Below are 27,063 nucleotides of genomic sequence, written 5' to 3'. Positions count from 1 at the left end.
ATAAACACAAGTTGTACTTACAATCCAGCCGGTATGCTTCGTCATATCACAAAACACTTTAACTCCTTCATCATTCTGGTAGGGATGGATAGTGTAGATACCATCTTCTTTGAACCCAGCATCCAGCAAAGCTTGACAGTCGCTAAATGTATCTGTTGGATTTGACAAGAGAAAATTATATTGAAATTGGCGTTTGTTATGAGTAGGAGTAACATGTATGTCGGTAGTCTGTGCTAGAATGATCCGAACTGACTCGTCACTGGAGTAGTTCGGCGGTCTGGTTCTGAAAACAATATTTTCTAGAATAGTCAAGGGTCAAGGGTTTGAATCCCACTCATGTTGTTTGCCTCTGGAGTGATTGTTTGTCTTTTTTAGTACACGGTGGACTATACACATCGCTGAAGCGCATATGATGTGAGGTTGTATCTTACGCTATTACTTGAGACTTATAGAGCCTTTTGTACTGTATTTAAATAATAACCCTTTAGAGTTCAACAGTTAAACAATAAACTTAAAACAACGTTTTTGCTTACCTTTTTTAGTGGACTGGCATCGATTCCGTTTTGGTACCTGTTTCATGACTTGTGTGACCCAGTGTTGACCAGGAGTATAACCATCAGGTGGTGGTCCAAAATGATGAACTATCATCTTACTCTCACTCAATTCAAGGATTACTAAAGACAAATTAACATTGTATTTTGAATGTATGATTATGTTCTAGTTGAAATTCTTTACATTCACTTAAATGGATGATTGGACTTTCTACACAGTATACGATCACCACTCATCACTCGGGGTTGCCTTTGTCTGTTTATGTTCCCAACATTAAGTATTTAATATTAGGGTTTTCCATGAACCGTGTTAACTGTAAGACACGACTGTAAGCGGTCATGACATGCTTGAATGCGGGACTTACCTCCACTTACAAGCCCTTGTTGCTCCTCACAAATAAACCAAATTTAAACGAGACTTACTAGCAACATTTCTGTCAACATTGGTATGGTCCGCAAGCATATCAATGCACACGTTGCAGAACATTGGCTTGCTTGTGTTTAAGGCGATGGATGGTCATTATCTTGTGTACATGTATACGTGATTTTATGGAGCTACATATACGAGAAACCTACACTCCGCAGACAAATTTCTGCATGACAACATTTATTTGTTCAAAACATGTAATTATATTTTCATGACATGTATTTTTATTTTCAATACATGTAATTACATTTTCATTACATGTATTTATATTTCCAATGCATGTACATGTAGTTGTTGCCCCACCGGGTTGGCCGACCGCGCAATATGGCAGAGCTCCGTGTGAAAATAAATACATAAATAAATGTAAAAACATGTATTGAAAATATAAATACATGTAATGTAAATATGATTACATGTATTGAAAATATAAATACATGTAATGAAAATATAATTCAATGTTTTGAAAATTTAAATACAAGTAATGAAAATAATCATTACATGTATTGAAAGTATAACTACAATGTAATGAAAATAAATTGTGGCTAGAAATATTGAAACACTCAGACATAGGTTAGTTTTACAATACAACTTGATAACTCAGTTGGTAAGACAGTTCGGAGTGCAAATTCAAAGTTGGTAAGTAACCATGTTAACAACAGGCAAAATGTTTGGTGGTAATTTCTGTGGTACAATTAAAGTTTGTTTGAAACTATTGGATAATTCAAAACTACTTATAAGAAGGCAGGCATGTCTAAATTTTTTACTTGATTTGTCTAGTTCCAGACAATAGGGCGTCGGAGAGAGCAAATTGACATCAATAACCGTTGCTGACGTGTCATTTAACTTTACTGGAGCGAACTTCAGTAAATAAATCCATGACGGTTAGGATATTGATCAAGGGAGAGAAATATTGATAGAAAAGTGAAAGAGTTCTCATGCGACGAGTGTGTGCATCGAAGCGATATTAACAAACAGAAAAGTCAAGAATCTTAAAGAGCGATATTGATCTACCGGTAGCGGTTGATGTATAATTTATTTGATGCAACCCAAGAAACACTTGGTTAAATATGTGACAAGATAACTAGTTTGGAATTTGAACCTGTCACTTATTTGTGTCTGACAAACCGAAAGTCAGTGGTTCAAATCCCGTTTTTAAAACCAAAGAAAAGGAAGAGTCATAAACTATGTTTGCAAAAGACTTTACTTGTGGTCGTTGATGTCTATGTTGAAACATGAGAAGCTGTTGGGTAAACCACTCTTCAAACTCCTATATCATTTGTTATATTACGCTGCTGTTATTGTACTGTGTGATTTTTACAGATATTGGTTCTACAAGGGCATATTAATGGAACACGACTTTCATAACAAAAATCGACTTCTGAAGTAAAGTTAATACTCTCTAGTAGTTCGAGCATCTGATTGGTGGATTAGCGCGTAGTGGAAGATAATATATGTTATCACACAAGCGCGAGTAGAATACGGAAAAATATAGCGCTTTGCGTCCCATATCCAACGAAGCCGAAATACGCACTGTGTAATAAAAACAGAGGAAGTATGATATAAAACAGAGGCCGTAGATTATGTATTTATCCCCCTAGTAGTTCGAGCATCTGATTGGTGGATCAGCGTGTACTGGAAGATAAAACAAATTAATTTGCATGCAGACTAAAGTTCATTGGGATTTCTAACTGGAACTAACTGGCTTACATACAGGTGTTCTATCAGTTGGGCAACTTTTAAAGAGCGATAATGATCTACCGGTAGCGGTTGATGTATAATTTATATGATGCAACCCAAGAAACACTTGGTTAAATATGTGACACGATAACTAGTTTGAAGTTTGAACCTGTCACTTATTTGGGGCTGACAAACCGAAAGTCAGTGGTTCAAATCCCGTTCTTAAAACCAAAGAAAAGGAAGAGTCATAAACTTTGTTTGCAAAAGACTTTACTTGTAGTCGTTGATGTCTATGTTGAAACATGAGAAGCTGTTGGGTAAACCAATCTTCAAACTCCTGTATCATTTGTTATATAATTCTTTACGCTGCTGTTATTGTACTGTGTGATTTTTACAGATATTGGTTCTACAAGGGCATATTAATGGAACACGACTTTCATAACAAAAAGCGATTTCTGAAGTAAAGTTATAAACATATAAAACTCTCTAGTAGTTCGAGCATCTGATTGGTGGATTAGCGCATAGTGGAAGATAATTATAAGTTAACACACAAGCGCGATCGAAATACGGAAAATTATAGCGCTTCTGCTTCCCATATCCAACGAAGCCGAAATACGCACTGTATAATAAAAACAGAGGAGGTAGGATATAAAACAGAGGTCGTAGATTATGTATTTATCCCCCTAGTAGTTCGAGCATCTGATTGGTGGATCAGCGCGTACTGGAAGATAAAACAAATTAATATGCAAGCAGACTAAAGTTCATTGGGATTTCTAACTGGAACTAACTGGCTTACATACATGTGTTCTATCAATTGGGCAACTTAGTCATGGGTTGATAATCTCATTAACGTGGTTTGCAAATAAACTTGTAACAATGACAATTTGAGTGTACCCATGCAGTTAAATCGTTATGGTGTAAATGCTTAAGAACATTAAGTAAAGTGGAATTTATTCAATCGGGAATACCGACATTGGCGAAGAAGTTAGACTACCAACAATTGCTTGATTAGCTAAGTTGGTAAGGACCTTCATGTCAATTCCAAAGTCAAAGGTTCAAATCAGGTATCACAATCTGGCAGAGAGTTAGTTGGAAAGTAGTATTTTATTTCTAGACTTGTAAAAGTTCAGACTAGAAAGGTAAATTGGGAACCGGTCTGGGTTTATAGTGCTTTCAGTATCTCCGGTACCTGAAGCTATGGCTTCGTATAGGTATTAAGCAGTTTTACTATAAAACCCGATGCTGACGTGTCATTAAAAAAAAAAAAACTACTGATGCAACTGTTAAATAATTGTGGCTAGAAATATTGATACACGGAGAGACAAATTAATCAAGCGAGGAGCGGGTGGTGCCAAGTGAACATAACATCTAGAATGGTGAAGAACCTTGACGAGTGGTATTGATCTACAGGTTGTCAGTAGATGTTTATGATGCAACAGGGGTGACTATTGGGCCAACATCCGTACTTACTCCTTGTAAAATAGTTTGTACTTTGTTATATTAAACACATTTGTGTTTTTACAGATTTATTTGAAGAGAGAGGTAATACTTTAATGTGCTATTCTTTCTAGTTTAAATGAAAAGCTTTTTTCTTCTTCTTTAAAAACAAGGCCAAACGCAGAAACATCCAAAGAGAGTTGTAATATGTTCGTGTATTTATTTTTATTTTTAATAATAGCTCAAGCGTTCGTTTTCAATTGTACTCATTGGTACTTATTGATGTTAGACCTATAGTCTAGACCAGATTTAAGAACAAAAAGGCTCTTGTTAATGGAGTGAGCAGCATTTACCCAATTCTGGGGTGCTGAATCCGAAAATCGGGGATACCAAGCCGAATTTAAGGTGACTTATCGACGAATTCAACAAAACTATTAAAAATATGAAACATGCAAAACATCCATGACGGCTAGGAATATTGATCAAAGGAAAGATACTTTTATCACGAGAAGGTGTGTAAATCAAAGTGAATATTTATTGTGCAGAGAGCAAACAGATACCGTTACTGACGTGTAACTTGAGGCTACTGATGCACTAGTTCATAAATCATTGGGGCTAGAAATATAGTGAAAGAGTTCTCATGCGACGAGTGTGTGCATCAAAGCGATATTAACAAACAGAAAAGTCAAGAATCTTAAAGAGGGATATTGATCTACCGGTAGCGGTTGATGTATAATTTATTGGATGCAACCCAAGAAACACTTGGTTAAATATGTGACAAGATAACTAGTTTGAAATTTGAACCTGTCACTTATTTGTGGCTGACAAACCGAAAGTCAGTGGTTCAAATCCCGTTCTTAAAACCAAAGAAAAGGAAGAGTCATAAACTATGTTTGCAAAAGACTTTACTTGTAGTCGTTGATGTCTATGTTGAAACATAAGAAGCTGTTGGGTAAACCAATCTTCAAACTCCTATATCATTTGTTATATTACGCTGCTGTTATTGTACTGTGTGATTTTACAGATATTGGTTCTACAAGGGCAAATTAATGGAACACGACTTTCATAACAAAAATCGACTTCTGAAGTAAAGTTAATACTTTCTAGTAGTTCGAGCATCTGATTGGTGGATTAGCGCGTAGTGGAAGATAATATATGTTATCACACAAGCGCGATCGAAATACGGAAAATTATAGCGCTTCTGCTTCCCATATCCAACGAAGCCGAAATACGCACTGTGTAATAAAAACAGAGGAGGTAGGATATAAAACAGAGGACGTAGATTATGTATTTATCCCCCTAGTAGTTCGAGCATCTGATTGGTGGATCAGCGCGTACTGGAAGATAAAACAAATTAATATGCAAGCAGACTAAAGTTCATTGGGATTTCTAACTGGAACTAACTGGCTTACATACATGTGTTCTATCAATTGGGCAACTTAGTCATGGGTTGATAATCTCATTAACGTGGTTTGCAAATAAACTTGTAACAATGACAATTTGAGTGTACCCATGCAGTTAAATCGTTATGGTGTAAATGCTTAAGAACATTAAGTAAAGTGGAATTTATTCAATCGGGAATACCGACATTGGCGAAGAAGTTAGACTACCAACAATTGCTTGATTAGCTAAGTTGGTAAGGACCTTCATGTCAATTCCAAAGTCAAAGGTTCAAATCAGGTATCACAATCTGGCAGAGAGTTAGTTGGAAAGTAGTATTTTATTTCTAGACTTGTAATAGTTCAGACTAGAAAGGTAAATTGGGAACCGGTCTGGGTTTATAGTGCTTTCAGTATCTCCGGTACCTGAAGCTATGGCTTCGTATAGGTATTAAGCAGTTTTACTATAAAACCCGATGCTGACGTGTCATTAAAAAAAAAAAAACTACTGATGCAACTGTTAAATAATTGTGGCTAGAAATATTGATACACAGAGAGACAAATTAATCAAGCGAGGAGCGGGTGGTGTCAAGTGAACATAACATCTAGAATGGTGAAGAACCTTGACGAGTGGTATTGATCTACAGGTTGTCAGTAGATGTTTATGATGCAACAGGAGTGACTATTGGGCCAACATCCGTACTTACTCCTTGTAAAATATTTTGTACTTTGTTATATTAAACAATAAATTTGTGTTTTTACAGATTTATTTGAAGAGAGAGGTAATACTTTAATGTGCTATTCTTTCTAGTTTAAATGAAAAGCCTTTTTCTTCTTCTTTAAAAACAAGGCCAAACGCAGAAACATCCAAAGAGAGTTGTAATATGTTCGTGTATTTATTTTTATTTTTAATAGTCGCTCAAGCGTTCGTTTTCAATTGTACTCATTGGTACTTACTGATGTTAGACCTATAGTCTAGACCAGATTTAAGAACAAAAAGGCTCTTGTTAATGGAGTGAGCAGCATTTACCCAATTTTGGGGTGCTAAATCCGAAAATCGGGGATACCAAGCCGAATTTAAGGTGACTTATCGACGAATTCAACAAAACTATTAAAAATATGAAACATGCAAAACATCCATGACGGCTAGGAATATTGATCAAAGGAAAGATACTTTTATCACGAGAAGGTGTGTGAAACAAAGTGAAAAGAACATTTATTGTGTAGGGAGCAAAAAGATACCGTTACTGACGTGTAATTTGAGGCTACTGAAGCACTAGTTCATAAATCATTGGGGCTTAACAGAAAAGTCAAGAATCTTGAAGAGCGATATTGATCTGAGAAAATAATGAGTAAAACATAAATATGCGATAGACTGTACATGTCATGTAGTGGTTGATGTTTATGTTAAAACATTAGAAGCTCTTGTGTGAACCAATCCTCTTACTCTTGTAATTTGTTATATTATCTGTAATTTAGTTATAAGTGTTGTAAGCCCATTCGCTAGCATATTTTATCCCTAGTGTGAGAGTAGCATTAGGTCGTTATGGTGTAAATGCTTATGCTACTCTCACACTAGGGAAAATATGCTAGCTAAAACTTCCCAACATTCGCCGTGTTTCGTAAGCGTTGGTAACAATTTCGGAACGTTCACTGTCATTCTCCACCTCTTTTCGAAGATCACTAAATCAAAATGTGGCGAATATTCTTGCGATTATGAATAAATTCTTGCGAATAAAAACGTTTACATTCACGGTAAATTCGTCAAACAATTGCAACTGGATGGTGAACATTTTAATTTTGGTCACCCTTCGGTCGTCCTTGGCCCTCGACCTCTCCTTAACAATAAGGTCGAATAGTAACCAACGCTTGTTAATGCTATAGCCAATGCCTTACAAATAGGCAACGAACGTTGCGCACGTCGCGACTGAGCTTACTAGCAATTTCAAACAAATAAACTGATTGCTAGCGAATGTTTTCGAACGCCGAAATGGCTTACAAACGTTAAAATGCTTTAGGAATGTTACGAGTGTCTTACCATCGTTGCCAATGTCTTGCCATTTTCTGACTAATTTCCGAACAATGGATTACGCGGCCGCGACTGCTATCAATACCGGGCGAATCTCGCTCTGGCCACCTGTTCGTTTGACAAACAGCAACACCACTTTTGTAAGAAAGGGGACCCGCGAAGATTACAAACGCAATACAGGTGCCTTTACGAACGTTGCCAACGCTTACGCATGCTTTACAAACGTTAACAATGGCTTATCAACGCTAACGAATGTCGAGGCGAATGACCGTCTTCGCAACATTCGCTGAAATTAACAAGCCGGTTTGTTAATTGACCGATCTTCGTAAGGAGATGGGGCGTGACGGGTAACCGTTCCGAATTTGTTACGAACGCTTACGAAAACATGGCGAATGTTGCGAAGTATGAGCGATTGTCAAATATTTTCATTCGTAAGCACATTCACCTAAGCACGGGCAGGCGGAACCTGTTAGCCAATCCCCTCCAGCTAAGGGTTAAATGGTGACACCGTGGCGGGGCGGTTTTCCGGCAGGCGTGACTTGCGTCTTTAGGGCGGATGAGGCTCTTCTCCACCCCAACGGCTCAGTGGGCCTGGAGGACGGCGACCCCAGGTTACTACAGCATTGAAGGTAACATGATGACTACACACACGACTGCAAAACCTATACTTCCAGCGGCGGGAGTCCGCAGGAACTTATTAGCAGCTGGCCAAGGTCCTGGCCCTTTTGGGCTCCATGAGGGTGCCAAGGCTACTGCGCACCTTTTGAAGTGCAAGAAGTCGATAATTCTATCAACGTTCAATGCCTTCACAATAAGAGATGAGTCAAGGTCTGAGGAGATGGCAGCATGTAGCGAGAATTGATGTATTGCTGTCCATGAATACATCAGGTATAGCAAGACAGGCGGGATGGACTTAATTACCTCATCTGACCGGAGGAACACCAGAAATGGTAGGGTAACCACTCTGTTAGTCCACGAGTTCTGGTAGCAGAGTTTGATGGCAACCCTGTCACAACAATTATTGTATGCTACTTTCCACACAACTGCAGCAGCGAGGCAGATGTTGAGCAATGCTTAAACAATCTCCGAGTTGCTGTTGGGCAGGTGCCAGCGCACAACTTGTTGGCTGTGCTTGGGGATTGGTCAAACCGGAATGGTCAACTTCTATTCAGTTTTCTCCAAGAAAACAGCCTCCTTGCAGCCAACACCTTGTTCCAGAAGCGAAGAGGCAAACTCTGGACTTTTGAATACAGAGCCACAGAAGACCGTCGCCAACTGGACTTCATCCTTGTTCGACGAAAGTGGCGCAACAGTGTCCTTAACGCTGTGGCATACAGCAGCTTCAGGACAGTGGCCTCCGATCACAGGGTTGTGTCGATGCAAGTTAGGCTTAGCCTAAGACAACCCAAGACCACAGCCTTCAAGGAGAAGGTTGTTTGAATTTTCCTCCCGTCCTGATCTACAGGCAAAGTACACAGTGGTAGTGCTTAATCGCTTCCATGTGCTTGGGAGTAAACGAGAAGACGAAGGAGAAGGGGAGGAAGAGAACGAGCGAGGAGAGTTAAGAAGAGAGGAGGATGCAACAACTCTTTACCAGCACTTCATCGTGGCCAACTTAGAGGCAAAGAAGAGCTTGCCTAAGTTGAATCGAGTAAAAAGAAGTCACAATTCTGATCACCCAGAAGTTGTTGCAGCACGAAAGATAGTTGAGGAACAACATGATGCCTAAATCCGGAGCAAGAATATACAGCTATTGGACGTGTATGAAAGGCTGAGAGAGGAAGAGTTTGCACTTAGAATCGAGGAGGTAGAGGTAGCTCGTGAGGGCAAGCAATATGGTGAGGCATGGAGAATAGTCAATGGGGTCAGTGGCAGGAAGAGGTCAAAAACAGGACAAGTCAAGGGAGAAACCGCGTAAAGTCATGGTTCACCCACTTCAGAAATCTGCTGGGAGATCATCCTTCTGTGACTGGTGAGGATTTGGAGATCGCAGACGTACTCACGAACGTTGGCATTGATGATGGCCCCTTGTCGATGGAAGAGCTAAGGAAAGTCAAATGCTCCCTCAAGCAGGGGAAAAAGGGCAGACCCAGATGACATTCCCCGGAAATGTTGAGAAACTGTGAGCTTGATGTAATAATGCTTGAGTTCTGCAATATGGCCCTGATTGCGAACAACATGCCCACCCAGTGGTCCCTGTCCAACATCATCCCAATCCCGAAACCTGGAAACCTGTCCTCACCATACAACTCCCGTGGAATCAGTCTCACGTGCACCATGGCCAAAGTCTATAACCGGTACAATGAAAACGGTTTCAGAGAAAAACGTTCTACTGTCGCACAGATCTTAGCCCTCCGCCGTATTATCGAGGAAGTAAAGAACAACAAACCGCCGGCTGTACTGACTTTCATAGATTTCAAAAAGCCTACGACTCCTCCAAGGCGTATGGAATCCCATCCCGGCTTCTTCGAGCCATCGAAGCCATGTACACCAATACCACTGCCAAAATCATCACCCCGGACGGAGAAAGCGATGTGTTCGAAATTGTGGCAGGAGTTCTTCAAGGCGACACGCTGGCTCCATTTTTATTCATCATTGTACATCATTGTACTACGCCCTGAGACAAGCCCTCAAAGAACACGAGGATCTAGGCTTCACCATCACCACAAGAAAGTCTAGAAGAATCGGCCCAATGACCCTCTCCGAACTAGACTTCGCAGATATAGCCCTTCTGTCTGACAACATCATAGAGGCACAAGAGCTACTCAGCAGAGTTGAGTCGGAGTGTGAGAAGTTTGGTCTCCATCTCATTGCCAAGAAGACGGAGTATAATGGTATACAACATTGAGGATCATGCTCCGCTTAAGACCTTCGGAGGCTCATCACTAAAGGAGGTGGACGACTTCAAGTACCTCGGCTCCAGGATGCAGAGTACAGAGAAAGCCCTCCATGACATGAAGAAGATCTGGACATCTCAGCACCCCAAGGGTTTAAAGATGAGATTCTTTCATGCCGCAATAAAAACCATCCTGCTGTATGGGTGTGAGTCCTGGACTCTCACAAAGGCAATGACCAAATCCATCAATGGTTGCTACACCAGGATGCAACGGATTGCACAGAATGCCTCCTGGAGGGATCACAGCACGAACCTGGAGCTCTATGGCAACATCCCCCAACTGAGTGAGAAGATCAAGGAGCGCCGGTTGCGCCTTGCTGGTCACTGTCTACGGCACCCAGAGCTACCAGCCATTAAAGCCATCGTGTGGGAGCCCACTCACGGCAGGAGTTGCCCCGAAAGACCCACCAAGACCATGCTCAAGACCCTGATCGAGGATGCAGGAGTAGGCCAGGAGGAGCTTTTCAGCTGTATGCAGGATAGAGTTGTGTGGCGTGTCAGACATAGAGCCCGACTCAAAGATGCGGCAACGCAACAACTTGGGTCGACTGAGTGAGTGAGTGAGTGTCAAATATATTTACAAAATAACAAGAATAGCAAGCAGGTGTAAGGAGCTGTTATTAAATGTTACGGCTGTAAGATAGCCAGTCACTCAGAACTGTTGTCAACGCCCCTACTGCGAGTGATGAACAGCAGTTTGACCTGATTGACAACACGCAATTTTGTATCAGCATTTTGAATTTTGGTTTATTAAGGTTCGATTAAATTGTACGCGGCAATTATAATCAGTGAACTTGTTTGTTATACAGTAACAGCTTCCTACCAATATTAGTAAAGATACAAATATGTCATTCACATGTTTTATTTCACATACAATCACTTTAGGATCGAGCTCCAATCCGAAACATCGCGCACACAACGTTTGAATGGAAACAAACCCTCTTCAGATTTCTAAACGCTTAACATCTGGGAACTATATATATTTTTTTAATTTACATTTTTGGGGGTTTCATTCAGTTTACTTAACCCAAGAAAAAAAAAGTCTCGAGTAAATGCAGTCAATTTACATTCATTATAATATCGAAGGTAGATAGAGTCACAAGGAAAGGTAATACAATTAATATCAGTTCTGTGATAAATTAAACTGAATTCCAGATGAAGGAACATTCCGTCGTGACTTCAGAAGTGCTTCCCAAAACTTACACGCAGATGAAAAAAATAAAAAAATAACAAACAATGAACTCACCACCAAGAACCAGCAACAGAAATGGACCCATCATGTCCTCTACACTGACGACAACTCTCTGTTTCAACAGAGACAGTCAGAGTTCCTGAATCCTTTCGAAACAAAGTAGCAATTTTACCAACAGATGCAGACAGCGAATCCCAAATTGAGGCGATATTTTGATCAGTGTTAATCGACAGCTTCCTTCCCTGCACTGAGTGATTAAATCTACGCACAGCAGTTATATACACACTATACACTTTGCGTGTTACATGTTCATATACACATTTTCGAGAAAAAAAAACACGAAACAAAAACAGTGCTTTTTTGCACAGACAATAGGCGCATGCGCAGAGCACAGCGGCGTGTGTTGCGGGTCCACGTGGGAAGCTTTTGTTTCCTAGATGCTCTGTAGTGCGAGGGCACTATTAATTGCCAAACAAGTCCCTTTTGGGCGGAAAATGATTAGCTCTTGAATTGCAAAAGACATTATTCAAGTGATTGTACTTGCCAATATTCCTGCTGCCCAACAAAATACGCAACAAAAATAAAAAGTGAACGTGAACGTCAAAATATTGTTTGTTTTTGGGTGACGTACGTACCTGACGTGAAAAATGGTAACTTCACGTACGCTAAAAACGTGAGACTTTAACGACACAAGATCCCGACGTTCACGTTTACGCGGAAAACATGCAGCTAAAGGCCTTGTCACACCATGGCGTATCGCCTGAACGTATGCCAACGTATGCACAAAAATAGTTCGAAAATATTCAAAGTCCAAGAACGTCCAACTTCCCAACGAGTTGCATCAAAAACATTGACGCAGACAATGGTGCGTATGTACGCGCGGCCGATCTAGTTCTTTTAATTCGTTATAATATGGTGTAGAACAAGTTTTGGTTTGCCATAGACCTTTTCGCAAATACTGGGGCGCGCGCGTAAAGCTTGGATTTAGATGCATTGTGGTCTAGCTGGTAGCAAAATTTGATTCATGTCTATCCCACAATGCACCTCATTCAACAGTCTGCGCTTGCGCATTGGTATTTGCGATAAGGTCTATGGAGGCGGTCAAGATTTCACGTTCGAAAGGTTACGCGCGAAAATGAACACGGGAGATAGGCATACGTCTATTCCCCATCGGGCCTGTGAGTGACCAGAAGAGGGGCCCATTTCCCTGGGCCTTCTGCATCGGGAAGCGGTCGCTCTTCTGGTTACTCTGGAGAATATAGGGTTACACTAGTTACCTCGTTGCCAGTCAGTATGTGTATACTATTCCATGGCAAACGACTATCACCCGGCCGACGGGTTTTTAGTAAAACTAAGACATATCATGTGACGCGCTCTCAACCAGCGAAAAATTATGTAGAATCGTTGTATATTACCTTAATTAACCCCTAAAATAATCTGTCTTTTCATTGGTTTACCGTGCGTTTACAGAAGATATGTTATTAAAGTAAATAATGAAGGAAGGAAACCAAAATAATGAAGTTAATAATGTTTGAAGGAAGGAAAGAAAGGAAAACTAATAATGAAGGGATGCAACTTTACAACTTTTGTTTCCACCAGGATTGATTTACGACTTAACTGGAGACTACACCGTGGCATTCATTATAATGGCTGGTTTACAAACACTAGCGGTTGTTGCTGCAATTTGGGTTTGTTTTATTGTCTCCAATCATACGCATTCCAACATATGTTCAAGTAAATAAGTAGTTACAAGACCGTGCAAGTTCGGCGCTTATTTCAACACTTCCAAACTGTAAAGTGTTCTTTTTTTAGGTTTGCTCAATTTAAAACATTAAACTAAATAGTAACTGCACTATCTCAACAAGGGTGGATTTCACAAAGGTATTCCTAACTTAGGACTAGTCCTAGGCAATGCTAAGAGATAGGACCAGTCCTAAGTCAGGATGAGTTACTGGTCCTATCTTAGGACCAGTCCTATCTCTTAGCATTGTCTAGGACTAGTCCTAAGTAAGGACTACCTTTGTGAAACCCACCCAACACGCATTTTAATATTTGAAACGTTCGAAAACGCGCGACACAGTCCGTGCGCAGAGTGCGAGATAATTAGCATATTTTCCAGGTTTCATTTGCAGTCGCGCGGCGCACTCGGACCCTTCGAGATTTCGTGTGACAGCGCGAGAACTCGGAGACGATGTGCAAAATTGGCCATAGGTCCCAGCAAGAGGGCAGTGTTGGGTCAAGCATGGAGTGGTAAGTTTCTTGAACATTTTCCTCGTAAAACAAAGCCATTTTTACCGGATTTTCGAGACCAAATACATGTGAATCTTCGTCTGAAATGTGGTGTAAGTTTTACACTTTTTGTTGATAAGCTTTACACTTAGGGTACCCCCGACTGTTTCGAGCACGGTTGAGACAAACGGAGTCCATATTCTGATAGACGAAGGATCGTTCTTTCTTTTGGTACCACATACTTCTGCAGGTTTGGCCGTTGATATTTTTTTTCAGTGCCAAAAATGTGCAAAAATCTCTGTTTGTGCCGCTGCGTTTTAGCTTACGTGACGTCATCATGTAAGAAAAAGGCCTTGTTGTGTTGTGTACTGTTCGTACGGCGATCTTTTTTATCATGTTTTTTGACGATCGTTGTGAAAAAATAAAACAAAATTAAATAATGAAGAAATAAAAAAAATTCATGAAAACAATAATATCAAAAATTAAATTTTCCATCAATAATAACAAAACATGGTAGTTTGATGCAGGATTGGAATATGGAATTGTTATAGGTTTTCTTCGTTATTGTTAAGACTCTGTATTGTTAAGACTCTGTGAAATCATGTGTAGAGTAATAGTACTACTATTAGTCTTCTATTGGTCTTCTATTTCTATGATTCGAATCTGAGGTCTATTTTACATGTATATTACTAATAATTCAAAATATAATATTTTTTTAATTACCTGAAAGTATATTCAATATTTTTGACACTTGTTGAGAAAATAAATAATACAGGTATCGATTGAGTTTCAATTTGTTCAGGTGGTCAATACCTTTTGCTAGTTCATACTGGGTTAAATCATATTGATTTAAGACAGTCTTGGTTAACTCTTAATCAAAAAGGGAATGGTCAAACATGTCTAACTTTAATTTCACACAGCAAAAATATTTCACTTTGGGATTGCAATTTATTGGTAATAACTGTAGTCCATGTCAGTTTTCTGCTCTGTGTAAAGTGTTTCTGAAACATTTTGGTCTTCTTGGGCATGTTTTTAACTCTACTTGCTTTCTTTGTATTCCTTTTACAGTCCCAGCTCTCTGAAAATTGTCCACGGTTTAAAGTGACGGGGAGACTCGAGCCTGGACGACTACATAGGGCGACTACTGTTGAAGTCGGGACTGTTGATTGCTTAGTCGAGTTGCAACTAACATTTTTCAACTAATAGGTTATCGTGCCACCGCTAGACCTAACTACATGTACCTGCTTGTTAACCAATAGCACTCCGCACTAAATGCTAAAACCAAGTTTAGAACTATGGCGTGTCAAACGTTGCATTATTCGATAATGTACAATATATGTGCGATGTTTCTCATATATATGCGATAATTGTCACATATGTGCGATATTCATTTGATGTATGCAATAAATGTAATATATATGCAATAAATGTAATATATATGCAATAAATGTAATATATATGCAATAAATTGTAATATATGTGCGATAAATTGTAATATATGTGCGATAAATTGTAATATATGTGCGATAAATTGTAATATATGTGCGATAAATTGTAATATATGTGCGATAAATTGTAATATATGTGCGATAAATTGTAATATATGTGCGATAAATTGTAATATACGTGCGATAAATTGTAATATATGTGCAATAATTTGCAATATATGTGCGATAATTTGCAATATATATGCGATAATTTTTAATATATGTTTGATAATTTTGTAGTATATTGTATGCGATCATTTGTATGCAATGTTTTGTGACGGTATACATATGCGATAATTTAATATACATGTGCGATGTTCGTTCTTATATATGTGCGAAAACGGAATTGTGGGATATAGTATGGCTTCCTGTCCACTTGATCCCCGTATCCGTAATGTTTTAGATCGGGCCAGACTATACTCTGGACGGTATAGTATGGTTCCTATGGTTCAATGAGATTGGCGTAGGGTTTATAGTGATGGTCATGGTACGAGACTCGAGCAGCGTATTTCCGAAATAGCCAGCCAGCCGCGTATTCGGATAATAGAACACATACAGTACAGGGAGGTGACAAAATGTTGCATTTTGCTCAAATCTGAAGGTGAAGATCTGTTTTACTCGAACGAATTCTGCAATATTAGCATAATTTAGAATTTTTAATTGATAATATGTCAATTTCATAGCATCACATGATTAACAAATAATTTATAAAAAGTGAAAAACATTAACAAAACGTCAAAAAATGACCCGCAAACAAAAAGGCAAAAATTTTTATTTTGTATTTTTTGCATTTTTTAATATGTCAAAAAAACATCACTGTGAAATACAAAACCATAACTTGAAAAGAATTTATACCCTTCGTTAAAACAAAACATTTAATTTGTAATCCAGAACTTTCAAGACTAATATAGTGGGCGTAACAAATTAGTGGTTAATTAACCACAGTTATTCTGACGCCATTGTCAATGTACATTCCGCCCAATTACATAGACGGTGGACTTAAACACAATTTGAAAAGAATTTGAACCCTTCGTTAAGACAAAAAGTTGCTTTCTTGTTCCAGAATCTTGAAGGAAGATAGACTGGACGTATCAAATTTTGAGCTGGCTAAATTGGTCAACTATTATTGATTCTGCAATAAAAAGAAAATGTTTGTCTTATCAATTACTAAATAAATTGTTTTATTGTTCGTAAGCATATATTTTTATGTTTGAAAGAAAAACACTTCTATTTCCAGGTGACTTTAAATTGTAGAACAGTTAAAGTTAGTAAATTACCGAGCTATATCTGAAACACTCATGATTGATTATTTTTGATTGTTGTCAATAAAATTTAAAAGTTCTTGTGCTATAAAAATTCAACTGTGTCTTGTTTGCAAAATCATTTTTCAATTTTTTGGAATCTTAGTCACCACAAGGTGGTGACACCCTTCGATAAGACAAACATTTTCTTTAAACATTTTCTTTAAACATTTTCTTTTTATTGCAGAATCAATAATAGTTGACCAATTTAGCCAGCTCAAAATTTGATACGTCCAGTCTATCTTCCTTCAAGATTCTGGAACAAGAAAGCAACTTTTTGTCTTAACGAAGGGTTCAAATTCTTTTCAAATTGTGTTTAAGTCCACCGTCTATGTAATTGGGCGGAATGTACATTGACAATGGCGTCAGAATAACTGTGGTTAATTAACCACTAGATAGTGAACCAAATTTACCCAGCCCCAAAATTTGATACGCCCACTAAATTAGTCTTGAAAGTTCTGGATTACAAATTAAATGTTTTGTTTTAACGAAGGGTATAAATTCTTTTCAAGTTATGGTTTTGTATTTCACAGTGATGTTTTTTTGACATATTAAAAAATGCAAAAAATACGAAATAAAAATTTTTGCCTTTTTGTTTGCGGGTCATCTTTTGACGTTTTGTTAATGTTTTTCACTTTTTATAAATTATTTGTTAATCATGTGATGCTATGAAATTGACATATTATCAATTAAAAATTCTAAATTATGCTAATATTGCAGAATTCGTTCGAGTAAAACAGATCTTCACCTTCAGATTTGAGCAAAATGCAACATTTTGTCACCTCCCTGTACTGTATGTGTTCTATTATCCGAATACGCGGCTGGCTGGCTATTTCGGAAATACGCTGCTCGAGTCTCGTACCCTGACCATCACTATAAACCCTACGCCAATCTCATTGAACCATAGGAACCATACTATACCGTCCAGAGTATAGTCTGGCCCGATCTAAAACATTACGGATACGGGGACCAAGTGGACAGGAAGCCATACTATATCCCACAATTCCGTTTTCGCACATATATAAGAACGAACATCGCACATGTATATTAAATTATCGCATATGTATACCGTCACAAAACATCGCATACAAATGATCGCATACAATATACTACAAAATTATCAAACATATATTAAAAATTATCGCATATATATTGCAAATTATCGCACATATATTGCAAATTATTGCACATATATTACAATTTATCGCACGTATATTACAATTTATCGCACATATATTACAATTTATCGCACATATATTACAATTTATCGCACATATATTACAATTTATCGCACATATATTACAATTTATCGCACATATATTACAATTTATCGCACATATATTACAAATTATCGCACATATATTACAATTTATCGCACATATATTACAATTTATTGCATATATATTACATTTATTGCATATATATTACATTTATTGCATATATATTACATTTATTGCATACATCAAATGAATATCGCACATTATGTGACAATTATCGCATATATATGAGAAACATCGCACATATATTGTACATTATCGAATAATGCAACGTTTGACACGCCATATAGAACATGGATCTCAGACAAACGTACACAATTTTACTAACAACATATGCACACGTACTTGTCAACGTTATGTTTACTCGCAGTACTACTACATACAGGCGCATTGGCGCGTTTGGCGTGATCGCTAAATTAGTGTAATGTTTGTCTGACAGCGGTGTATTTTAAGCAAAAGTGATGTCATAAGTGCTGAGTGCTATTGTATCGCTTGCGACCATTCACAACAGCGAAAGGCCCTTTGCGAGACCACGGCTTTGACTTTGGATTCGGCTAAGGCTAGCTTGGCCCCGTGGTTGCGCATGCTTTGCATATGCCCCGTGGGGTGTCAGACATGACAGAGCCTGAAGCCTAATCCAATGCCGAAACCGCGATTTTGAAAAGGGTCTCAATTTACTTTACGGAACACAATCTGATTGTTTTTCACCAGTTACACAATTTTTAAATCCATTTAGCGTTAACTGTAATATATTGCGCCTGTGCCAAACAATATGACGTAAGGCATCTTGGGCATCGAAAACAAGAGTAAAAGTTGCGACTCCGAGGCCCGGCTAGTCGAGTTATAAATTTCACTAGTCGCCTAGGAGACTCCCTCACAAGATATTTTTGTAAACTGAACAAAACTGATATTTCTGTTTATTTTATTTTAATATACCAAGGTACTTTCCCAGTAATTTATAATTTGTATTTTGCAGTGGTCACTCAAGTTTTTTCAACTTGTCGTGTGTGCAGAAACGCAATATAATGTCGTTGTTATTTTATGTTAGCAGCTGAAAGGGACTTTAAAATAAATGTTTTGTAAAATTAACAAAGTTAAAAGAAGATTTGTCATCTGGTTTATTATCGGTGTTGTATATTGAAAATATTTACCAAACTTTCAGCTTTTAGTTGAGATTTCACAGTTAATAAATAGGGAGAAGGCCAGGATCAAGAATTGAACATTTCATTGGTTAAAAGAAAACAACAAATTAGTTTTGAAATACTTTTTAATTTTAGTTTAATAAATATAATACAACAGCAAAGAAGGATTTCTTTTTAAAACATAAATACACTTGGATTCATAGGATTGGATTGGAAGGCCATCATATTTTTGCACAGAATAGCAATTTAATTATCCGTTGCGTTTATGCCAGTTTTGGTTTCGTAGACGTGAAGATACAGATCAGATAATAACTGTAAGCTAAACCCGGCCAAACGCCATAATAACGAATAATAGTCGGGCACCGCTTTGTTGTCAAAACAAGCCCCCGTGATTGCATGACATGAGCAAGGAATCATGCCAAACCAAAGGTGCCTTGCGTTTTGTTACGTAGAAGCTGATTAGTCAGTTGGCACGCTTGATGCACATTCTGACCAATCACGTTCGGGCTCACATTATACCATTGAGTAATGGTGGATTTTTTTACCGAGAAAGTTCGCGCTGACGGCGACGGATACTTAGGGTGCCCCCGACTGTTTCGAGTGGATTCAGAAACAACGACAGTAGCGGCTGAGTAGATGAATAATGTACCTGAACACACATGATAAGGTTTGTCTGCACGATTTCGTTAAATGCTACAAAAGGGACTTTTTCGGAGACCTTTATTTTTGTACAACGATGGTCATTTTTTTAGACCGAAATTTCTTATTTCTGAACAATTCAAATTCACCTATGGTTTTTGTCATTACAATTAAGCATTCCTCGTTCATACTGTCATGTAGTTATATTTGTACATGGCTGGGTTTTCAAGATATGATTTTTTGAAAATGTGCCCTCCAAGCTCATTATATATGCAAAACTGCGACTGTCTTGCATACGCTGCAAATTTAAGAAAGGACTTTTCCGAACGGTGCGCACTGACTGGACACTTGCACGGTCCATTGTAGTTTACAGTATTTGATTGTATATAACAAATTAAATTGCACTGGCGCCTTATAAAAATTGCTCAACGAAATGCAATGAAATCTTTGTTTTGTGCAAAGCATGTTAAATACAGCTATTAACGCATCTTAACTCAGGAATGCCACTATTTGAGGAAAAAAGCATCGTCATGCCAAAAGTAATGAAAGTGTCGTATGATATTACCCTTTTCATGATTTCATTTTTTTTTTTTTTTTTTTTTAAGGCATTGGATACTATTGGTAAATACTCAAAATAATAATCATAACTCATAACTTGGTAACAAGTAATGGGGGAGAGGTTGATAGTATAAACAATTGTGAGAAACTATACTCACTCTGAAATGACGTAGTTTTTGAGAAGTTATTTTCCACGACTTTGATTTCGAGACCTCAATTTGAGGTCCCGAAATCAAGCATCTGAAAACACACAACTTCGTGTGACTAAGGGTGTTTTTTTTTTTTTTTCATTCATATCTCGCAACTTCGACCGGTGAGAAGTGAGAAGACTGGTCTTTGACAATTACCATTAATGTTATAGTTTTGATTGTTTTTAAGCGCCTGTGAGCATTGTTAATTGGATTTGGCGCTATTATATTGTGTTTTATCGTAAGCGGATTTAAAGTTGTGTCAAGTCTTCTTAACACTGTTGCTTATCATCCACAGCAACACTGTCTGGTTATTTAGTGCATGAGTTACGTCTGGGTTTCAAACCTACACTCTGATAACTTGATTTAGGTTCGAAGCTTTTGACCGCCTGGCAATGATTTGTTTTCGTTCTGAAAAACGCCATGAATATGACGAATTGTTTGTATATTCATTCAAAAAAGTGTTGTTTTTTGTCTACTGCTAACACAAATATGATTAAGAGTAAAACATTAAAATCAAAGAGAAACATCCGTCACAATTTCCATTCTTAAACACTCCGACAAACAACAATAATTAATGTTTAAAAGTATAGCAGTTCTAAAATTTGAGAGCTCCTTTATCAAATTTAAACCACACTACGAAAATTCCAGAACGGAATAATTGTTGTAGTACTGATCTTTACACAAATATCTTCGGATCCATATTTTTGTTTCCTTGGATGAGTAAATAATTAAAGACACCAATGAAGTTTTTCTTCTAATCTAAGGTCCACACATGTAAACAAAATAAGATTAAGGCAATTTAGTATATTAATTATAATATTACAAGAAATTTAACCCTTTTCAGCATGTACTTTATTAAACACTCTGACAACAACAGAAGTTTAGATTTACAGTTCACATTGATGTAATATCCGCTTCGTCAATTTTAAACTACCCTTTGGATAATCCAGAAAGGAATGTTTGCTGTTGTACACATCTTTGCAATAATTTCTTCTGATCGTTTCCAACCCATATTTATTTGCAGCACTCGAATTGCAAACTATTACCCCAGTAATTAACTTACCCCATTTTACCCCCTCCCCTTATTCATCGACTTAATTAAACTCCCTTCTGCTCATCTGAAAACAAATAATTGCTCCAGAACAAAGAATTGTTGAAAAAATCATACAGAAAAAAATATTAAGAAAATTAATTCCCTGCGTGCTAATCTGAAGAAAAAAGATCAATTAGTCTCTGGCTCACCACTACCCCAACTCTGCGAGACAAACGAGCCCCACCCACCCCGCGCCAACAACCCACCAACAACTCGGAGGCTCAGCTAAATCCGATGATTTGGAAAAATATATATATATATTTTTTTCCTTCTTTTTTTATATTTATCATGATTATGAGAATTAAAAACGAACCCCCAACCCCTTAGCACAAAATAATTGGCCTAGCAAGCATTTAGCTAAAGTTGTAATGCCGGCGTTTATGCCACGCTAGACTGCGCTAAATAAATACTATAAAAATGTAAACAAACGCACCTAATTTGCATCTTTTGTGGGATGGCATGCTGATTAATCAATAATGAACTTGATGGAGTATAATGATTTCCAAAATTAGGGCTCTGCCGTTACCTCCATATAATCCGATATTGACGTTTTACAATTCCACGCTTGTTGTGTGTACACAAACACATGTGTTTAGCAATAAAAACAAAGTCGCAAGGCAGGCAGATCACTGGTAGTGGTGGGTCACAAACATTAATCCAGTACAAGCCTTGGACACCAGCGAAATAGCCAGGGGGAAAACATAGACTGTATCCAGCCTCCGGCCGCGCGCGTCCCCCGCCCCATCCGCTACAAATACAGATCTCAATAGACAAAATCCGTGCGAAAGTGCGTAATTTAGTGTAGGGACTTGTAGCGAGTTTATACATTGGAGTAGTCTGGTGCTGCATTTTTAGTAGTAAACAGCTCAACTACGTTTGATATGGTTACCATGCCACGTTCTCGACACATTTTTTGTTGCACAGAAGCAGCATTGTGAAAACTAGTGTGCGGGATCGTACGTTCCGAATTTGACCTCCATATAAATTAAATGGGTCACAATGTTAACACTAAATAACATTTTCGAATAAATAATGTTATGGAATCAATGGAAAAGGGCACGACGGCCAAGTGGCCGTAAGGTACGTGATTTTTAAAAGGGCTTCACGGCAATTCGCTGGGGCATCGCGGCAATGGCCGCTGGTGGCCGCTGTAGAGGTCGAGGCCTGCATAACACTCAATCATTTAGAAAATGATTTGAAGGAGATTATTCTGGTTACTTACACTGCACTGATAGTGATACTGCCCAGTGCCTAATAATGCACTGGTCAGCCTCATATTATAATTATATAGTAGAATAAGCTCGGTTGAAAACAAAACAAAAATGACCTATGGATGGTATAACTGTAAATTAAAAAAAAAATTGTTAAAATTGCCTCATGTTTAGCAGAGTGTAGTTCTCGAAGGCTAAAAAAAGAAGGCAAGCTTAACATCTGGCATATAAAAATCAATCACCATGGTACGTATATTGTGCTGTTCCTGCTGACAAAATAATTTCAATGAAACCTAAAACATTGGGAATATAATTATACATGTACATGTACTTGTGTTGTTAGAATATCTAAAAGGGGGCCAATCACGTACCTCTAATATGCACTATTTCGTTACATCATCGAGAAAATACTTGGAAGAAAACAAAAACAACCAAAAGCTTACCAAAGACTGGCCGAATTGTCCATTAACCGTGAATGCTAGGTTTTTCAACCCTGCACATGCATCATATTGACCAATCGGCATAAGCCAAACTCCTTGCAGATTGACATTGATTCCTGTGTAACTGAAACTGAATATTTCCCCAAGCATGATCCATCCAGTAGTTAGAACAAACAAACCCTTAAAATTTTAACTCTTTCCTGTCTGTAGAGCGATCCCATCTGTTGATGTTGACTCCTATGTAACCCGCAAATCTACTCAAACAGGTAAGACAATCTTAAAGGCATCGTACACGTTTGGTAATTGGAGCCTATTGTTTGTTTCAATCCTATATAGTTGTATATTATACCATATACCATAAAACTAACCTGTGAAAATTTCATTTCAAAAGGTGGTAGCGTTTTTGAGATATTAGAGAGGTTTCGCAAGCGTACGGATACAGATACAGATACGATAACCGTATCCATTCACGTTGGATGCGTGTCAAATTTTGTTTCGCAATCATAGATACATACGTCAGGCCTAGGACAAAGTAGAGGGCCCCCCTATATACACTTTGGCAAAAGTTTTACGAGCAAAACAAATCCAAAAACATTCTGTATTTTTCTTGTTACGTTGGAGAATTTGATTGAATAGTATTTTTGTTCAACTGTTCGTTTTCAGACTCACATGTTAAACGCGTGTAAAGAAAGTTTCCAGCAAGCATGGCAAAAATAGAGATCCTGTTTACACTGAATTTTCTTCTTTTTTTTTGCTTACAAATGACTTACACAATTCTATCTATATCGTGAATGACACACTGAACAGTAAAATTGGGCAAAATGTTGTTAATCTAGGGCTAAAATACAACGAAAATCAACAAAACGGTATCCGTTTGTAACGTACGTGTATGAGCTCGCGTACCCGTTTCGGACGACTATTCTAACAAAGCCTTAAAATTTTAACTCTTTCCTGTCTGTAGAGCGATCCCATCAGCTTGACATTGACTCCTGTGTAACCTGCAAATCTACTCAAACAGGTAAGACAATCTTAAAGCTATATTCAACTGAAACTTGATAATTTTCCTCAGCATGATCCATCCAGTAGTTAGAACGAACAAAGCCTTAAAATTTTAACTGTTTCCTGTCTGTAGAGCGATCCCATCAGCTTGACATTGACTCCTGTGTAACCCGCAAATCTACTCAAACAGGTAAGACAATCTTAAAGCTATATTCAACTGAAACTGAATAATTTTCCTCAGCATGATCCATCCAGTAGTTAGAACAAACAAAGCCTTAAAATTTTAACTCTTTCCTGTCTGTAGAGCGATCCCATCAGCTTGACATTGACTCCTGTGTAACCCGCAAATCTACTCAAACAGGTAAGACAATCTTAAAGCTATATTCAACTGAAACTGAATAATTTTCCTCAGCATGATCCATCCAGGGGTTGAGAACAAACACACCCTGAACATTATAACTCTTCTTTTCTTTAGAGCGATCCCATCAGCTTGACTTGCAAGATTAATTCAGTGATGTAACTCGGGGTCACAAATGCGACTGCGCCTTGAACACCCAGCAGGGTGGATATGTGCGCATTACAAGTCTTATTATTATTATTATTATTTGATGGCACAGCGCGGTTAAAGTTGCAGTGCTGTGTAATAATAGCGGGACAGTAATGCACGTGCGTAGGGTACACGTACAGCACTTAAATGGGAAACTTTACACTATCTGCCATTCACCAAGAGAGGGCGCTCTTCACCAGGTAATGTCAACAACTTAGGATAGGAGAAGCAAAAACAAGCGTCTGCGTAAGTTTCTTGATCGGAGATGGGCACAAATTCTTAATTTTTTACAAGTAACCTGACCTGAGGTCAAGTTTAAATATCTGTTTTTCTTCGTTATTATGTTGACCTAATTTTTACTTTTATATATGTTGTTAATTAGTATTACATTTTTAACAACATATGTCATTGTTATGGTCATAAACTATATTAAACTAAAGTAGTGGGCGAAACAAAATCTCCCCAACGTAAAACTCCATAAGGTTGGGACCACAATGGTCCCGGAAGTTCAAATCTGCGCGAGACTTGCACAGTCTATAGGAGAAGCATGAGTGACGGTCACTGACAGCAAATACCTTGTGTTTTGCGTGTTTTTGATTTTGTATTTAGATTTAGCCAAACTGTTTTTTTGTTTTTCATAACACAATGCCAGCATAAACCAAACTGTTCTGGAACAGGTCGTACTGGACACGAGTTCCCCTATGAAAGCAAGCGGTGTGCATGAGGTTTTGGGAGTGTAAATTTCTTCTGGGGTAATTAGCAAAAATTCCAAAATGGTGACCTACCAAAAAATGAGAAGAAATCTGAAGTTTAGTTGTATGACATTGTATCTGATTTAATTTTCAAGAGGCTGAGAGACTTCTAAATATTTTTTGAGTATTTTTGAATGTTTAGCATTTACCATTGTTTGCTATAGGAGTTGTGCAGCCTTACCTGGTAGGTCTGCTGCCCTCTAGTGGCAGAGCTTTCAAAAAGTCTCCCATTGGAATTCACGTTATTGTTCTGTCCCAACTATAGAATCAGCCTAACTGCAGATATATGGGCCTTTACTTACCATCTTTGCTGTGTAGCAAAACACATAGTTGGGTCATTTCTATAGTTGGGACTGAACGTTTGCACCGCTGATCCTGGTCGCACACGCGCTTTCCAGCAACCGCTGGTGCCGCGCAGTTGTCATGCTGCACAGTGTGCCGCGCGCGGGACCAGCTTGCAAATGATAAACACGATGAATGGAGGCTGCGGGCACACGCGCTTTCTAGAAATTGCGCTTTTCCGGGGATCACTGGTGCCACGCGTGTTATGCTGCACGCGCGCATAACAAGCGTGTGGGAACAGCTAGCGAGCATGTGTGAGCGCAGATCCACTCGCTACTTTAATTTGCGTGGTTGACACTGACAGTTCTAATATTTTACGAAAGTTGCATGACACAAAGAATAACAATGAGCCTCCTAAAGTTTGGTTTTTCAATGGGTAAAAACCCAAAACATGTAAGAAGTGATACCGACGCTGGTTTTGTCAAGAGTTAGAGTAAGACTTACCTTTATCTCTTTTTTTTCGGGCAACCTATTTTTCGGAAAAGTTTCCGTATGGCGCCACCACTTTTCATTCGAAATAAAATAATATAGTATCTAATTAACCTGATTGATTTTTCCCTTTTTGTAAAAATGAGTGAAAAGGTGGTGGCGCCATACGGAAAGTTATCCTATTTTTCTTGTGGGCAACCTATTTTCAGTCAGCAAATTTTCTTAATTTCGTACCCTGGGTTTGGTTTACACTGATTAGTTGAGATTTTGGAAGGACAATGTTCTATGTCATGTATGTTGACATGCAACAGCGCAATTTGATTCATGGACAATCCGACCATTCTCTGTTTTTTGTCGTTTTTGTGCCAAATATTTTCTCAATGATGTTTTAAGTATTCTAAATTAATTCAATACACACAGTGAAGATTATGCCTGTGTTCTTGTATGTGTGTTATGTTTTTTGAAAGTGGTAATAATTTGGCAAATCTGGTCACTTGTTCAAAATTGCATCAAGTTAAGATTATTATGCACTCTGCTTCATAACCCACTGGTCTGCCACCGTGGATTGGGGGTTACGATTATCGCATCCATCTGTAGGCCTATATGATCTGAAACATTTTGGAAACTTCGTACAGTCCCTAGTACGGCGGTGAGATGACGTTAATAACAACTTTAAATTATGTTTATTTTATGTAGAATGAGATTGCATGCGGAACCCATTTATCAGTATTCCTTTGGAGGAAGCAAGAAGGTGCATGCAGAAATATGATCAGGAGGGTTTTGAAGTCAAGCATATCAATAAGAACATTGGTGAGGTGTAGGTTTTATTTATTTACTT

The 27,063-nt window shown here is 38.1% G+C and overlaps 2 protein-coding genes across 4 annotated transcripts in view; one reads left to right on the top strand and one right to left on the bottom strand.

Moving 5' to 3' along the window:
* The window catches only part of LOC139943235 (uncharacterized), a 67,472-nt gene that overhangs the window by 12,577 nt on the left and 27,832 nt on the right, over nucleotides 1-27,063 (bottom strand). Inside the window, exons 2-3 of the mRNA XM_071940062.1 lie at nucleotides 534-674; nucleotides 22-152 (exon numbers count right to left, since the gene is read on the bottom strand). Of these exons, the coding sequence (XP_071796163.1) occupies nucleotides 22-152; nucleotides 534-674 (272 nt within the window). The remainder of the gene's footprint in view (nucleotides 1-21; nucleotides 153-533; nucleotides 675-27,063) is intronic.
* Nucleotides 26,093-27,063, top strand: part of LOC139943225 (uncharacterized) — a 58,841-nt gene continuing 57,870 nt past the window's right edge. For all 3 annotated transcript variants that reach the window (XM_071940037.1, XM_071940036.1, XM_071940035.1), the window contains exons 1-2: nucleotides 26,093-26,229; nucleotides 26,922-27,035. The gene's annotated coding sequence lies outside the window, so the exon portion shown is untranslated. The remainder of the gene's footprint in view (nucleotides 26,230-26,921; nucleotides 27,036-27,063) is intronic.

The sequence above is a fragment of the Asterias amurensis genome, chromosome 10 (genome assembly GCF_032118995.1).
Source record: "Asterias amurensis chromosome 10, ASM3211899v1".
NCBI classification, from domain to species: domain Eukaryota; kingdom Metazoa; phylum Echinodermata; class Asteroidea; order Forcipulatida; family Asteriidae; genus Asterias; species Asterias amurensis.
This window is presented reverse-complemented; position numbering and strand designations above follow the sequence as displayed.